We start from the raw sequence: 14,428 nt of genomic DNA on the forward strand, positions 1-14,428 counted from the left end.
ATTCCTGTGCTTCTGGGATGTCATCCCTCCAATCTATCGCTTGGTTTTGTTTGACGGGCGGACTCGCACACGGAGCACACACCCGTTCCCTCCCTGTTTTTTTTTTTTAACCTGACTTCATTGACATAACTAAATGTTTTGTATGTATTGTGACAATTTGGCATTGTGTGTCAACACGGTGACGTAACATTCACAAATGACTAAATATCGCTGCCGATAATTATTGGCCCGATATCAGCATTAAAATGCGATATCGGATTTTTCCTGATCATGAAAATCGATATTTAAAAAAAAAATGCTGTATACAGTATGTGTTCATTCCACCACAGGAGATACGTCATGTTGTACTTATAGGTTATCGCCAGACAAACCATGTGATGACCTTATTATCACATACTATTTAATCATGAGCTTATTATCACGTACTATTTAATATTTACTATACTATTTACTATTTAACCGCTGACATTTTGACGAGAGCACAGACGACAGCAAAACAAACGCTGTGTGTTCACGCTCGTGAGCTGTTCTCTGATTGGTTGTTTCACAGGCACGATTGCAAAGCAATGGACAGCTACGGGGGCTGATACTGGACATGGTTAAAATCTATATTTCATCAGTATCACTGCCCTGGGCTTTGACACAGTATCAATTCGGCCTTTTCCCGTATCATTCATGGGCGGTTTCTAGGGTACAGGGCCAATTAATACTGTAGTATGTGATAAATATCAGTATGGGCTGATATCGGTATCGGAAATTGATACAATTGGACAATATCGGCATGTCAGTTTAGGGCAAAAAAGCCAATATCGGACATTCGTACGTTACTGGAAACATTGTTTGTGCTGTCTTTAATTGCTAAATTGTTGTGGTAATGATTACTAAAATCACAGGGTTTTCCTAAAGCTTATGACACTAAACGCAAAATATAACCGAAAATATGAGCAGGAAAGATCAATTCAGTCAATCACAGTCGGAATGTTATGTTAATTCAGTGGTTCTTAGTTATTTCCTGTCATGCTAAATGCAACAAAATGGAGAGCAGTGACGCATGCAAGCGTATTCAAAAGTCTAATTGCGTGCGTAAAACCTAAACATCTTGTTGACTTTCTTACCAGGTTATGTTTTTTTTTTCAAATATCATATGCAAATGATATGCTAATTCAACGGTGGCATCATGTAGTGACTTCTAGGATCTAGCATCCAGTAGCTACTTGCGTGCTGATTCAGCAAATTTTAGAATGTTAGAACATGTTACTGAATTAATTAAAATATTTAAAATTATTTGAATAAAAAAGAAAATACATTTATCATACGTATAATTATGATATGCCTTTATTAGTCCCGCAAATATAAATAGTAGGGCTGTCAAAGTTAACATTAACGTTAATAACGCGTTAACTGAAGTTCCCCTTTAACGCCGGCAAATATTTTCATACACAATTAACATGGCTAATTGTAAAGAAATAATAATAATAAAAAAGAAAAATAATAATACCAAAATATGTTTGCTGACTGTATTTTTTTAAATAATGGCCCAAATTTTCCAAATTGATATCCCTTTACATAAAAGTTTATGTAATTATCGTTGTAGTTGCACATCCAATCGTTTACCACAAAGATATTTACCCTACTTATCATAGATAAAAACATATTCCCATCTGTGATTAAATGCGATTGTGAGTTAACTATGGACAAAAAAATGTGATTAATCAAATCAAATATTTTAATTGACAGCCCTAATAAATAGACAAATATTTATACAGTAAACCTCGGATATATCGGACTCGGATATATCGGAAATTCGCTCACAACGGACAGATAAAAAAGAACCGATTTTTCTGTAATGCATTTCCAATAAAAATTCATTGCATATATCGGATTTTTTATAACGGATTTCGCCTATTTCGGACAAAATCTCCAGTCCCGTTCCAATGCATTTCCATGAAATTTCCCTCGCATATATCGGATGGCCGCATCGTGGCGCTCCGATTCGCCGAATCGTGACAGGCCGCTATACGACGTCATTTGCAGCGTTTGCAGCGTTGCCTGCGCGTCCAGGTACATTGGAAACATAGTCAAGGAAGTGCCTTTTTATAACGGATAAAATCCCATTTACGCATATACCGGATATAAATCCCATATATGCGTAAAACGGACATTTTCCGGTATACGTATATAACGGATTTCACTTATATCGGACAAAACCAGTGGGAACAATTGAATCCGATATATCCGAGGTTTACTGTATTTATTTTCTGTTGTTTGCGTCGCTTGAACACATCATCTAACAACGCCATGCCGAAAGACAATTCTCATTATATTATTTTTTTTTTACATATGCTAGTCGGTATTGGTGTTCATTCTTACATTCTTTAGGTGAAAAAAAAGGGATTGCATACTTAATTTAACGATATGTTTAAGATTGTTGTTGTCGTTTGTTGTCATACTTGTCACGCCCTGTGTGGGTTACCACGTGACAGTTGGTTTGAGTTTCAGACTGGGCTTTGGTTTCCGTTTTTGACACTTATTTTGTATTGGACTTCCTGTTTTGCTTCGTGTGCCTCGGTTGCCCCTAATCACCCACACCTGTCCCTAATTCCAGTGTGTATTTAGTTCAGGTGTGTGCTTCTCCCTGTGTGGGATCATTGTTGTTTGTCCTTCTGCTGTCTGAGTTGCTTTTTTCCTGCTGCTGCAATTGTTGCAAAAACATATATATATATTTTTTTTTACCTGCATTTGGTCCTGCTCTCCGCATCGTAACACAGAAATGCCGAACCGTGACAATACTGACATGAAACTTGCGGAGAAATTTATTTTTAATTCGCCAAAATTCGCCAGAAACAGCACCCATGAATGGCAGATAGACAGATGTTTTATTTCTTCAGACAAACACTGCCGGTTTCTTTCCGTTACTCCATGCTTCTGTGCCGGGTCCTTCTGCAGTTAAGGCCGATTCATGACGCAGATTGATGGGAGCAGGTTGTTACACGCAAACTCTACCCAGCATTTTCCATCTGCAAACAACCAAAAGCGATCATTTAAGTCAACATTTGTGGCGGACATTCTGATTAAGGCTGTTAAAGGTGCCGTATGATAAGTGTTTTTCAATAAGCCGTGTTTGGCCAACAAGCACGTTGGCTCCAAGAAGCGCTATTGTGTACTTTAGACACTTTTTTTCATATAATGTACACTGTAACTCTACACTTAATAGTACAACGTGATATGATATGATCATAAAAGGTGCCGTATGATAGTATTGTTCAACAAATTCAACTGTATACTGGAAGTGTTTTGGCCAAAATTGGACATCCTGTCATGCCCTGAAGTTACCTTCTTGGGCTTTGGGTTCCGTTTTGCATGCTCTTATTTTTGTATATGACTTCCTGTTTTCCCGCGTCTGCCTCGGTTGCCCTAATCACCCACACCTGTCCCTAATTTCAGTGTGTATTTAGTTCAGGTGTGTGCTTCTCCCTTGGTGGGGGGGTCCTTGTTGTTTGTCTGTCTGATACTTGAGTTGCTTTTCCTTCTGCTGCAATAATAGCTAAAATATTGTTTACCTGCATTTGGTCCTGTTCTCTGCATCCTGGGGTTCGAACCTTAAAGCAACGAAGCCCGGCCTTGACACATTTTGTACCTTTTGTAATAAAAAAATGCTTGCGCATTTTGGGGTCCTAACACAGCTTCAGCTGTCACCCAGCATAACATTTTCGTGATTTGGTGCTCACATGGATAAGCGGAAAATAAACGGATGGATGAACGGAAGTAAACTTTTGCATTATTGGGGGTGGTTAAACTGAAACTCTATTAGGAAAACAGGAAGTGAACAAATGTAACAGTTACTGATTGTAAAAGTACCAGATGGAGGGGTAGGATTTAATAAGCTTTGCTTCTTCCTACTCCTTTTGGACATGTGGAACTGGGAACTGATTATGGGATGCATTCAATTGTAATCTGATGCATGTTCTAATGAAATTAAACATTACCATTACCAAAAAAATGTTTGCAACTCAACGCTTGCGCATTTTGGGGTCCTAACACAGCTTCAGCTGTCACTCAGCATAACATGAGGAGGTTTTCGCAATTTGGTGCTCACATGGATAAGCGGAAAATAAATGGATGGAAGTAAACTTTTGCATTATTGGGGGTCATTAAGACCCGATACTACCTGTGTATTTTATTCACCTTTGGGAGAAACATGCAGACAGCAATTGTCAGCGTCCTCAATGGGGTGACCCGGACACCAGTACGTATAGTCTAGCTTTGTTCCGTCACACCAAAGCCACAAATTCTTCTGCACGACAGAATAAGTCAAAGAAACAAAGTCTTCCATGGTTTAGCCCATCATGTCAACATACTGGTGAGGAAATAATGCACCAGTGGAAGTTACCTGCTGGCAAGACGAGCCTCCGGTCCACACGGCCGTGTCATTGGCTGCCATGCGGTGGATCAACTCTACCTCCTTAATGTTGTGTATTGATGCCAGGTTTGCCCCCATGGACTGACAATGTCTCTGCGGAAAAAAAACAGGAAACAAGATACCAGCTGACAAAATAGGAATACAGAAAAAAAACATTCCGATTACCTGAGCTGTACTCCAAATCATATGTGTAGGAATAAAACGGAAACACCGTTCCCCAAAATCAGTCCAATCGCCAGGGCAAGTACTGTTAGACAGGATATGTCCTGCGGAACAGAATAAGTACTTTGATATGTCGGACTCCAAGTAGAAGGATTTCACGGTGATGTATGCTACATCCTTTCATAGCATTAAAATGCAGAAAGAAAAGAAAAAGCCCGACTCACCGTCAGCTGCGGTTAACGCCATCATGGCGCAAGCGAGGAGAGATGCTGCCAGCATGCCTGCTGAGGGCGTCGTTCTAGGACAGAGTCGGTGCTCCTGGTGTGCTGTGTTCAAATCCAGCAGAAGATCAGATGAAAGGGCAATGCCCCCTCCACTCCAGCCCATCTAGAAAAAAAAATGTCCACAGCAGTCACGGCAACCTCAACTTCCATGTGACACAAAAGTTTTTTTCCCTGTGAATTCCAAATTGAACCCTGTAACGGTACATTATGTAAATTATATATTATGTATTAATATATTAACAGCACATTTTGGATTAATGGACATATTGTAAAAGGTATGATAGTATTGTTGAACAATTTTAACTGCATACTGGAAGTGCGTTGGCTAAAATCTTTCCTTGAAGCAGGAATTTAGAAAGTTTTGGAAAGTACTTTTTGTAAGACCCACTGGGAAAACAGCATTTTGCGTCTCTGTAGCATCAATGCTAATTAGCTGTGTTTGTCTATGCATGTCTATAACACAGCATGTAGCTATAGAAGCATTATTATTATTATTATTCATTCATTTTCTACCGCTTATCCTCACGAGGGTCTTGGGGGTGCTGGAGCCTATCCTAGTTGTCTTGGGGCAAGAGGCGGGGTACACCCTGGACCACCTTTGTGTCTCTGTAGCGTCAATGCTAATGACGTGCTAATGCTAGTGTTTGTCTATGCCTGTCTATAGACAGGCATGTAGCTATAGAAGCATTATTATTATTATTATTATCATTATTATTATTATTATTATTATTATTATTCATTTTCTACCGCTTATCCTCACGAGGGTCTTTGGGGTGCTGGAGCCTATCCTAGTTGTCTTGGGGCGAGAGGCGGGGTACACCCTGGACTGGTGGCCAGCCAATCACAGGGCACATATAGACAAACAACCATTCACACTCACATTCATACCTATGGACAATTTGGAGTCGCCAATTAACCTAGCATGTTTTTGGAATGTGGGAGGAAAACCGGAGTACCCGGAGAAAACCCACGCATGCACGGGGAGAACATGCAAACTCCACACAGAGATGGCCAAGGGTGGAATTGAACTCGGGTCTCCTAGCTGTGAGGTTTGCGCGCTAACCACACGACCACCGTGCAACCTGTTGTTGTTGTTATTATTATTATTATTATTATTATTATTCCACTTTTTCTGTATCCAGTACTTTTTTCTATTGTAAAAGTTATTACCAAATGCTGTGTTTTGGAAGAAAATATATCATATTGGTCCATTTTTCCAAATGAGATCCAAGTCCAAATACGGGATGCTTGCATCATTCCGTGCTACGTGTCAGGTGATTGCTGATCAATCCACGCCCGAAGTTCGCTTCGTCAATTTCAGTAAATGAAAATGTTGACCCTGTCTGGTGTTTGCCTGTGGGGTGGGGGGCAAGATATTCCATTGACCTTGGCATCGCAGCAAGGACGTCTACGGACTGGAAGCGGTTAATCATCAGTCCGAGTGAACTCTGCCTCTGCAGAAGAAATATGGAGAAGTCGTTTTTAAAGTCATATTAATATTACTAAAGGAAATAAGAAATGGCGGTACAGTGATTGCTATTATTATTTTTCTATTTTTTTTCTATTTTCTTTTTCTATTATTTTTTTTCTGGACATTCGGATCAATTAGGTTAGGAATAAATACATTTCTTTCCAGAAGTTCTCAGTGAAGTAAGCATTTCGAATGGAATGGAATGGCCTTTGTCATTATACAAGATGTAATGGTAATGGTAATGGTTTTATTTCATTTGAACATACATCAGATTACAATTGAATGCATCCCATAATCAGTTCCCAGTTCCACATGTCCAAAAGGAGTAGGAAGAAGCAAAGCTTATTAAATCCTACCCCTCCATCTGGTACTTTTACAATCAGTAACTGTTACATCTGTTCACTTCCTGCTTTCCTAATATAGTTTAAGGGTTTTTGTTGTTGTTGTTTTTTAATAATGCACTTTGTACCGAAGTAGAAGGTGATATGAGCATCCAATGCCATAATGGGTACCATAGTAAGTGTCAATATAGTGATATATATAGCACATCATGACTGGTTCAAGACTCTTCATCCTTGGATTTAGCTATTATTATTATTATTATTATTAGTAGTAGTATTTATTATCCATTCCATAGTTTGATTGCACATACTGAAATGCTATGGCTAGCATAACGTAGTCCTAGCATAGAAGTGTTTTAAATGTACTTCTTCCCTGAGATCATATTTCTCCTCTCTTGTAGAGAAGTATTGGAGGACATTTTTAGCTAATTGGTTATTTTTAGCCTTATGCATTATTTTTAGCTGATGAACTATATCAGCAAGTTGAAGTATTTGTGATGTACAACGAGATTGGAGAGTTTCTCCTTTCAGTGCAATAGTCAAGTTTAAAAAAGACAGTTTAACAAGATATATACACATAATATTGCACGGGAGCAGACATATTGCAGATATATTAATTTTAGTGATGATGAATGGGTGCAAGTGATGACTGGTAAAGTCACATATGAGTGTATTGAGTTATTAAATATATGTTTCCGAGGTAGTAACTACCACTGATTATAGACTAGTACTCTAGCATTGGAACTTTAATAATGTAACATCGTATATAGCATTAGAAGCATTCTTAAAAAGACCGAATCCCAATTCTACCCGTACCCCTCATCTTGGCACTTACCCCGAGGTTATGATTTGCGGATTATTGTTTGACTTTGTCATGTTTACCCATTTTTTCCTCATTACGGTAAAGTCGTGTTTGTACACAATGCCCTTTGATTTGTTGACAGGGCTCAAAGTCTTATGATATGCCAGGCATGAATAAACAAAGGGCAGCTGATGAAGGTGAAGTGACAGTATATAAGAGCAGCTCAGGTTGACAAGCGCCACCCACCATCAAGGAGCTCTTACCCGCCAGGTTTGCACTCGCACCCTTTTTGTCTGCTCTCTCTCTCTTGCAGATTGCCATGACTCAATAAGTCTTTTGCATGACTTCATAGGTTCCTCAGTCCTCATCGTCTTCAACGTCTTCACCGAGATGCTGACTGTGTCTTTAGTTGTTTGTGCCATGGTGGCACTGGCTACAGCTGATGGTGAGTAACCGGTCGGGTTGCCTTGAACGCACCACACATCCTTCCTGTTTGTCCACACTAGATCCAGCTGGAGACCATCCTCATACAAACGTGGCAACTTGTCCAGCCAACTGGAAACAACACAACAATCGCTGTTACTACTTTGAGTCCTCCACCAAGAACTGGGCTGATGCTGAGGTGCTTATTATTATTATTATTATTATTATTATGATATGATGCTTTTAGACGGCTTTTGCTGTGTAAGACACATGTTTCTCCGGATGTACCCACCGCAGACACAATGCCAGACCATGGGTGGGAACCTGGTATCAATCCACGCTGATGACGAGCATAAATTCCTCCAGACTTTGACTCAGACACAAGCATGGATCGGAGGCTCGGGTTGCCAGATGGTAACGACACGTTTTCCTTAGTTTTTTTTGTAATGTTTTGATATTGAACTTGATTCTCCGCTCGTATAGCCTGGATCCTTTTTCTGGATCGATGGTACGGCCATGGCTAACACTTTCTGGTGTCCGCAAAAACCAGACAACACACTGTCAGAGTGCTGCATGCAGACAAACAGTCAAGGTACATGACAGTATTTGGAAGTACTTTTCCATCGTTCATGACCTGGTATATTGGTATATTTCATAAAGAAATACTTTGTCAATCTGATCAACTATGACGCTTGATTTTTGTTAACAGCCGGTAAATGCTGGGATGACGTCTCCTGTGACACATTGCTGCCATTTGTGTGTGCAAGGCATCTTTAGACTCTTTAGGTATGTATACTGTATACAGTATGTACATACTGTACAGGTATGTACAGTACACTGTTTGTTGCAGTCTCATGCATTTTAATCAGCAACTTTCTTCTTTTCAATAGGAGGACCAAAGACTGACCTGGACCCATACGAGTTGAAGACTATGGAGGCAGGCTTTCGTATGAAAATAAAATAATTGAGCAAAAACAATATGCTTCTTGAATCTGTTTTTAATTCATTTGGCTTTTATTGATGCACCAGTGGGCACTGAAGCAAAAAAAGAAAAAAAATGTAGCTTATGAACTTGAAGGAAAACTGCACTTTCGGGGTATTTTTACCATCACCCACAATTCTTATATGAGACACCAACACATATGCCTTTTTGAATGCATTTTAAAGATACAAAAACAGTTAAAAAGGCGACGCTAAGCATGTATTTTCTTTTTTTTTTCTTTTTTTTTTAAGCATGTACTTTAAAAAAAAAACAAAGGAAGCTAACTGTGCATAAAAATGTAATGGAAATCTACATTTTTGTTCATTTTTTTTCTCTTTTCTGTGCATTCTAAAGATATAAAAACAGGTAAAAAAAGACACACTTCAGTATGCACCAGTCATGTATATCTAAAGCCTTAAAAAAAAAAATGAAATGTGAAACACAAATGAGAATGTGTGTCTGCTACCCCCCCCCCCCCCCCCCCCAAAGTTGCCATTTTTTTTACCTGCGCATTTTCACTGCGTGGCCATTTTTTATGTACCTTTTCGCTAAAACGTCATATAAAAGTAAAATCATTAGGGCTGTCTAACGATTAAATTATTTGATTGTGATTAATCACATTTTGTCTATAGTTAACTTGGAATTAATCGCAGGTTGAAATGCGTTTTTTTCTATAATAATTACAGGAAATCTTTTTCTCAAACTATGGGCCATTATTTAAAACAATAGTCAGCAAGCATATTTTTGCATTCATGTTTTTCTTTATTATTAGCATATTAGCATTCAGCAAATATTTCATTTTTTTGCTCCAGACCAGAGACCGGAATCACAAGTGTGAACGCTCCCTAAATGTTTTGTTGACACACATTTATCCCACACATCGTACTTCCTGTTTGATGGAGGTGGGTCTGCATCAGGGATCAGCTCTGAGCCCCCTTCTTGTTTGCTATGGTGATTTACCAGGCTGACAGATGAGCTTAGACTAGAACCTCCATGGACTACGATGTTTGTAGATGACGTCGGGATTTGTAGCGAGAGCATCGACCACCCGGAGGAGATGCTAGAAAAGTGGAGGTTAGCCTCGGAAAGGTGAGGAACCCAAGCGGATGAGTGAGGTTACGGGGAGAAGAGATACAAAAGTACTTGGGGGTCAACAGTTCGGAACAACTGAGATTGGCAGGCAGCGTGGCTGCACGGTGGATGACTTGTTATCATGTTGGCTCCGCAGTCAGGAGATTGAGGGTTTGAATCTCCATGGATCGATGCAGCGGATTGACAGCTTTTTCATAATAGTCGTCTAAAAATAAATATACTGTACATTGTGATTTAAAATCATTTCATTCATTAGAGTCGGATTAGATCGTTCCGCTGGGATGGACTCCAGCCCTCACGAGTAAACACAGCAGCCATCAAGAGCGGATTATTGTTTGACTTTGTCATGTTTACCCATTTTTTTTTTTTCCTTACGGTAAAGTCGTGTTTGTACACAATGCCCTTTGATTTGTTGACAGGGCTCAAAGTCTTATGATATGCCAGGCATGAATAAACAAAGGGCAGCTGATGAAGGTGAAGTGACAGTATATAAGAGCAGCTCAGGTTGACAAGCGCCACCCACCATCAAGGAGCTCTTACCCGCCAGGTTTGCACTCGCACCCTTTTTGTCTGCTCTCTCTCTCTCGCAGATTGCCATGACTCAATAAGTCTTTTGTATGACTTCATAGGTTCCTCAGTCCTCATCGTCTTCAACGTCTTCACCGAGATGCTGACTGTGTCTTTAGTTGTTTGTGCCATGGTGGCACTGGCTACAGCTGATGGTGAGTACCCGGGTCTTGATGCGCTAGTCGGTCGGGTTGCCTTGAACGCACCACACATCCTTCCTGTTTGTGCACACTAGATCCAGCTGGAGACCATCCTCATACAAACGTGGCAACTTGTCCAGCCAACTGGAAACAACACAACAATCGCTGTTACTACTTTGAGTCCTCCACCAAGAACTGGGCTGATGCTGAGGTGCTTATTATTATTATTATTATTATTATTATTATTATTATATGATGCTTTTAGACGGCTTTGCTGTGTAAGACACATGTTTCTCCGGATGTACCCACCGCAGGTACAATGCCAGACCATGGGTGGGAACCTGGTATCAATCCATAATGATGACGAGCATAAATTCCTCCAGACTTTGACTCAGTCCGAAACATGGATCGGAGGCTCAGGTTGCCAAACGGTATCAACAAAATTTTCTTTAGTTTTACTTTTTTTTTTTTTTTTTTTAGAATATTTTGATATTGAACTTGATTCCCCGCTCGTATAGCCTGGATCCTTTTTCTGGATCGATGGTACGGCCATGACTAACACCGTCTGGTGTCCAGAAAAACCAGACAACACACTGCCAGAGTGCTGCATCCAGACAAACAGTCAAGGTACATGACAGTATTTGATGACTTTGAAAGTACTTTTCATAGTATGTATCTTTCATAGAGAAATACTTCCAACTATATTCTGCTTGCAGTTGGTAAATGCTGGGATGACGTCGCCTGTGATACTTTACTACCATATGTATGTGCAAGGCATCTTTAGACTCTTTATACTCCAGGTATGTATACTGTATACAGTATGTACATACTGTACAGGTATGTACAGTACACTGTTTTTTGCAGTCTCATGCATTTTAATCAGCAACTTTCTTCTTTTCAATAGGAGGACCAAAGACTGACCTGGACCCATACGAGTACAAGACTATGGAAGTATGCATGGAGGATTATACCAACTGTTTTGTTTAGTTTTTTTGTTTTTTTTTGCTGTGACTGACATGTAACCGAGGCATCATTTGTAAAAATAAACACATTGAACAGAAACAACATGCCTCTTGAATCTGTTTTTTTTTTTTTTTTTATCAATTAGGCTTCTATTGATGCACCAGTGGGCACTGAAGCAAAAAAGAAAAAAATAACTTATAAACTTGAAGGAAAACTGCATTTTCAAGGGATTTTTACCATCACCCACAATTCTTATGTGAGACACAAACGTGTATGCATTTTTTAATGCATTTTAAAGATACAAAAACAGCTAAAAAGGCAAAGCTTAGCATGTACTTAAACTCCAAATGTACCAACAAGGTACCATTTATATCTAATATGAAGTTGGTTTTAACCAAGCCACACTGTTATTATTATTATTATTATTATTATTATTATTATTATTATTATTATTAGGGATATCTGATATTGGCTCTTTTGCTGAAAAACCCATACGCTGATTATTATTATTATTATTATCATTATTATTTATTATTATTATTATTATTATTATTAGGGGTATCTGGTATTGGCTCTTTTGCTGAAAAAACGATATGCTGATTATTTTTATTATTATCATTATTATTATTATTATTAGGGATATCTGATATAGGCTCTTTTGCTGAAAAAACAATATGCTTATTATTATTATTATTATTATTATTATTATTAGGGATATCTGATATTGGCTCTTTTGCTGAAAAAAACAATATGCTGATTATTATTACTATTATTATTATTATTATTATTAGGGATATCTGATATTGGCTCTTTTGCTGAAAAACCAATATGCCTATTATTATTATTATTATTATTATTATTAATATTGTTATTAGGGATATCTGATATTGGCTCTTTTGCTGAAAAAACAATATGCTGATTACACTGGGGAACACTCAAAATGTTGCATTTAAAGTAAGACTTGTTTTTAGTCAATTTAAGTGTGCTGAGTTCAAATCTGAAGTTAGTTTTTTTCTGCAAGCTACAGATTTTATGCAATCTTTAATTTTTATTAAAAATAGAAAAAAATCGAGCATTATTATAGGATATTGCAATGTCAGCCACAAATCAGTATATTTAACAAGGCAAAAGAAACAGAACATTAAAATGTGATTTTAGATTAAAGTACACCATTGATAGAAGTGCCATATGTTTTTCTGGAAGCGTTTCTCAGAAAACAGTCTTTATCGCAACGTGAGATGAGCATAATTTACAACGTTCTTCAGATAAGAGTCAATCACAGCTAATAACGCTTATCACTTTCTGTCAGTACAGTATTTTAGTCAGGCAGGAATTTGCGTTTGTAACTTTTGCGTTTGTACACTTCATCTGGGCAATCTCGTTTAATACTCCAGCAGTAGTCGGCCATCATACTTTTGTCCCAGCGACCTTGGTAGCGTTCTTCCATGATCTTTAGGTCTTGGTGGAACCGCTCTCCTTGTTCGTCACTCACAGCCCCCAGGTTTTCAGGGAACTGGTCAAGGTGGCTGTTCAAGAAATGAAGCTTGATGCTCATGTTGCACCTGAGAGCACGAAAAGCGAGGAGCATTCTGTTCACAAGTTCATTGTAGTTCTCTGCCTTGTTGTTTCCAAGGAAGTTCTAAGCGACTGCCACAAAGAATAACCATGCTGCCCTCTCCAAGGCGGTCATCTTGGTAACAAACTGATCATCAGAATGAGGGTTCGAATCTGTGGGCCATCAAACACACCTGCTTTGATCTTCTCGAACGACAACCCTGGTATAGCTTTGATTATGTGTTGGAAACATTCACCTTCGGTATCCAACAATGTGTCAACAATTGGGTCATGTGTGATATTTGGCATGCCTGCTTCAAGGGTTTCACGAACAGGCCAGTCCTTCTGGACCCAGTGTCTGTCTCGTGCTCGACTGTCCCACATGCAGAGGAAACATGGAAACTTGGTGAAACCTTTCTGTTGACCAAGAAGGAAGTTTACCATTTTCAAGTCTACACAAATGATCCAGTTGCGCTCATGATATTTTAAGAATTCCATGACCATTCTGATGTCATCATAGTCTTCCCGCAGATGAACTGAATGACCTACAGGCACTGCCCCGTAAACATTGCCATTATGCAAAAGAACACACTTGAGACTGCGTTTAGAACTGTCTATAAAGAGCCGCCATTCAGTTGGATCATAGTGAGGAACACGCAGTTCTTTGAGAAGACCTGGGATATCATGGCAGTAAACAAACTGTCTGTCTTCAGAAAAGAAGGTCACAAAAAGCTGGTCGCGCTTTCTGTAATATGACACTTTAACAGTGTGATCAACAAGATTTTTGCCTTGTAATCTTGATGCCAAAAGCTCAGCTGCTTTCTTTGAAAGACCTAAATCCCGAACTAAGTCATTCGGTTCAGTTTGGTGAAGAGGCTTGGGGGCTGGGGGAGATTCAGTCTCTGAAGAACTTTCCTCGGATTGTTCCCACTCAGTTTCTGGCAATTCATTGTCACAACTGTCTTCCTCGTTCGTATCATGTCCAATGTCTTTATCATTTAATGAAGGCAAACATTTGAAAACTGGAACAGGAATGGAATCTATGTATATAATCTCAAAACGCATAGATTTGGGTTACGTAAGTTCATATATTTAGACTATTTCATCTATCTCAAATTGCATGAAAACTAGAGCTTATGGAGAAAAACTAATTTCAGATTTGAAATCAGCACCTAAAAATCATTTAGAATCAGTTAAAAAATCCAATGCAACAGAAAGTTGAAAAAA

General features: G+C 38.9%; 4 protein-coding genes across 6 annotated transcripts in view; 2 read left to right on the forward strand and 2 right to left on the reverse strand.

The window, feature by feature from the left end:
- Nucleotides 1-14,428, reverse strand: part of LOC131136600 (ATP-dependent translocase ABCB1-like) — a 110,388-nt gene that overhangs the window by 48,255 nt on the left and 47,705 nt on the right. The gene's annotated exons all lie outside the window — the stretch shown is intronic.
- On the reverse strand, nt 2,819-4,962 carry LOC131136611 (type-2 ice-structuring protein-like). Its single transcript, XM_058083669.1, has 5 exons — nt 4,807-4,962; nt 4,586-4,686; nt 4,391-4,513; nt 4,186-4,294; nt 2,819-3,017 (listed from the first exon to the last, which is right to left on the reverse strand). Exons 1-5 carry the CDS (start codon nt 4,859-4,861, stop codon nt 2,947-2,949), a joined length of 459 nt encoding a protein of 152 aa, XP_057939652.1. The 5' UTR covers nt 4,862-4,962; the 3' UTR covers nt 2,819-2,946.
- LOC131136606 (type-2 ice-structuring protein-like) lies at nt 7,676-8,881 on the forward strand. Its single transcript, XM_058083664.1, has 7 exons — nt 7,676-7,750; nt 7,833-7,925; nt 7,987-8,102; nt 8,201-8,317; nt 8,387-8,495; nt 8,613-8,689; nt 8,794-8,881. Exons 2-6 carry the CDS (start codon nt 7,871-7,873, stop codon nt 8,678-8,680), a joined length of 465 nt encoding a protein of 154 aa, XP_057939647.1. The 5' UTR covers nt 7,676-7,750; nt 7,833-7,870; the 3' UTR covers nt 8,681-8,689; nt 8,794-8,881.
- On the forward strand, nt 10,404-11,735 carry LOC131136608 (type-2 ice-structuring protein-like). 2 transcript variants are annotated; one of them, XM_058083666.1, is made up of 7 exons: nt 10,404-10,524; nt 10,607-10,699; nt 10,780-10,895; nt 10,999-11,115; nt 11,203-11,311; nt 11,401-11,484; nt 11,589-11,735. In XM_058083666.1, the coding sequence occupies exons 2-6, from the start codon at nt 10,645-10,647 to the stop codon at nt 11,466-11,468; spliced, it is 465 nt and encodes a 154-aa protein (XP_057939649.1). In that variant the 5' UTR covers nt 10,404-10,524; nt 10,607-10,644; the 3' UTR covers nt 11,469-11,484; nt 11,589-11,735. The 2 variants fall into 2 exon arrangements, with proteins under 2 accessions (XP_057939649.1, XP_057939650.1); XM_058083667.1 differs by having other exon boundaries at nt 11,592-11,715.

Source organism: Doryrhamphus excisus, chromosome 10, assembly GCF_030265055.1.
Source record: "Doryrhamphus excisus isolate RoL2022-K1 chromosome 10, RoL_Dexc_1.0, whole genome shotgun sequence".
NCBI lineage: Eukaryota > Metazoa > Chordata > Actinopteri > Syngnathiformes > Syngnathidae > Doryrhamphus > Doryrhamphus excisus.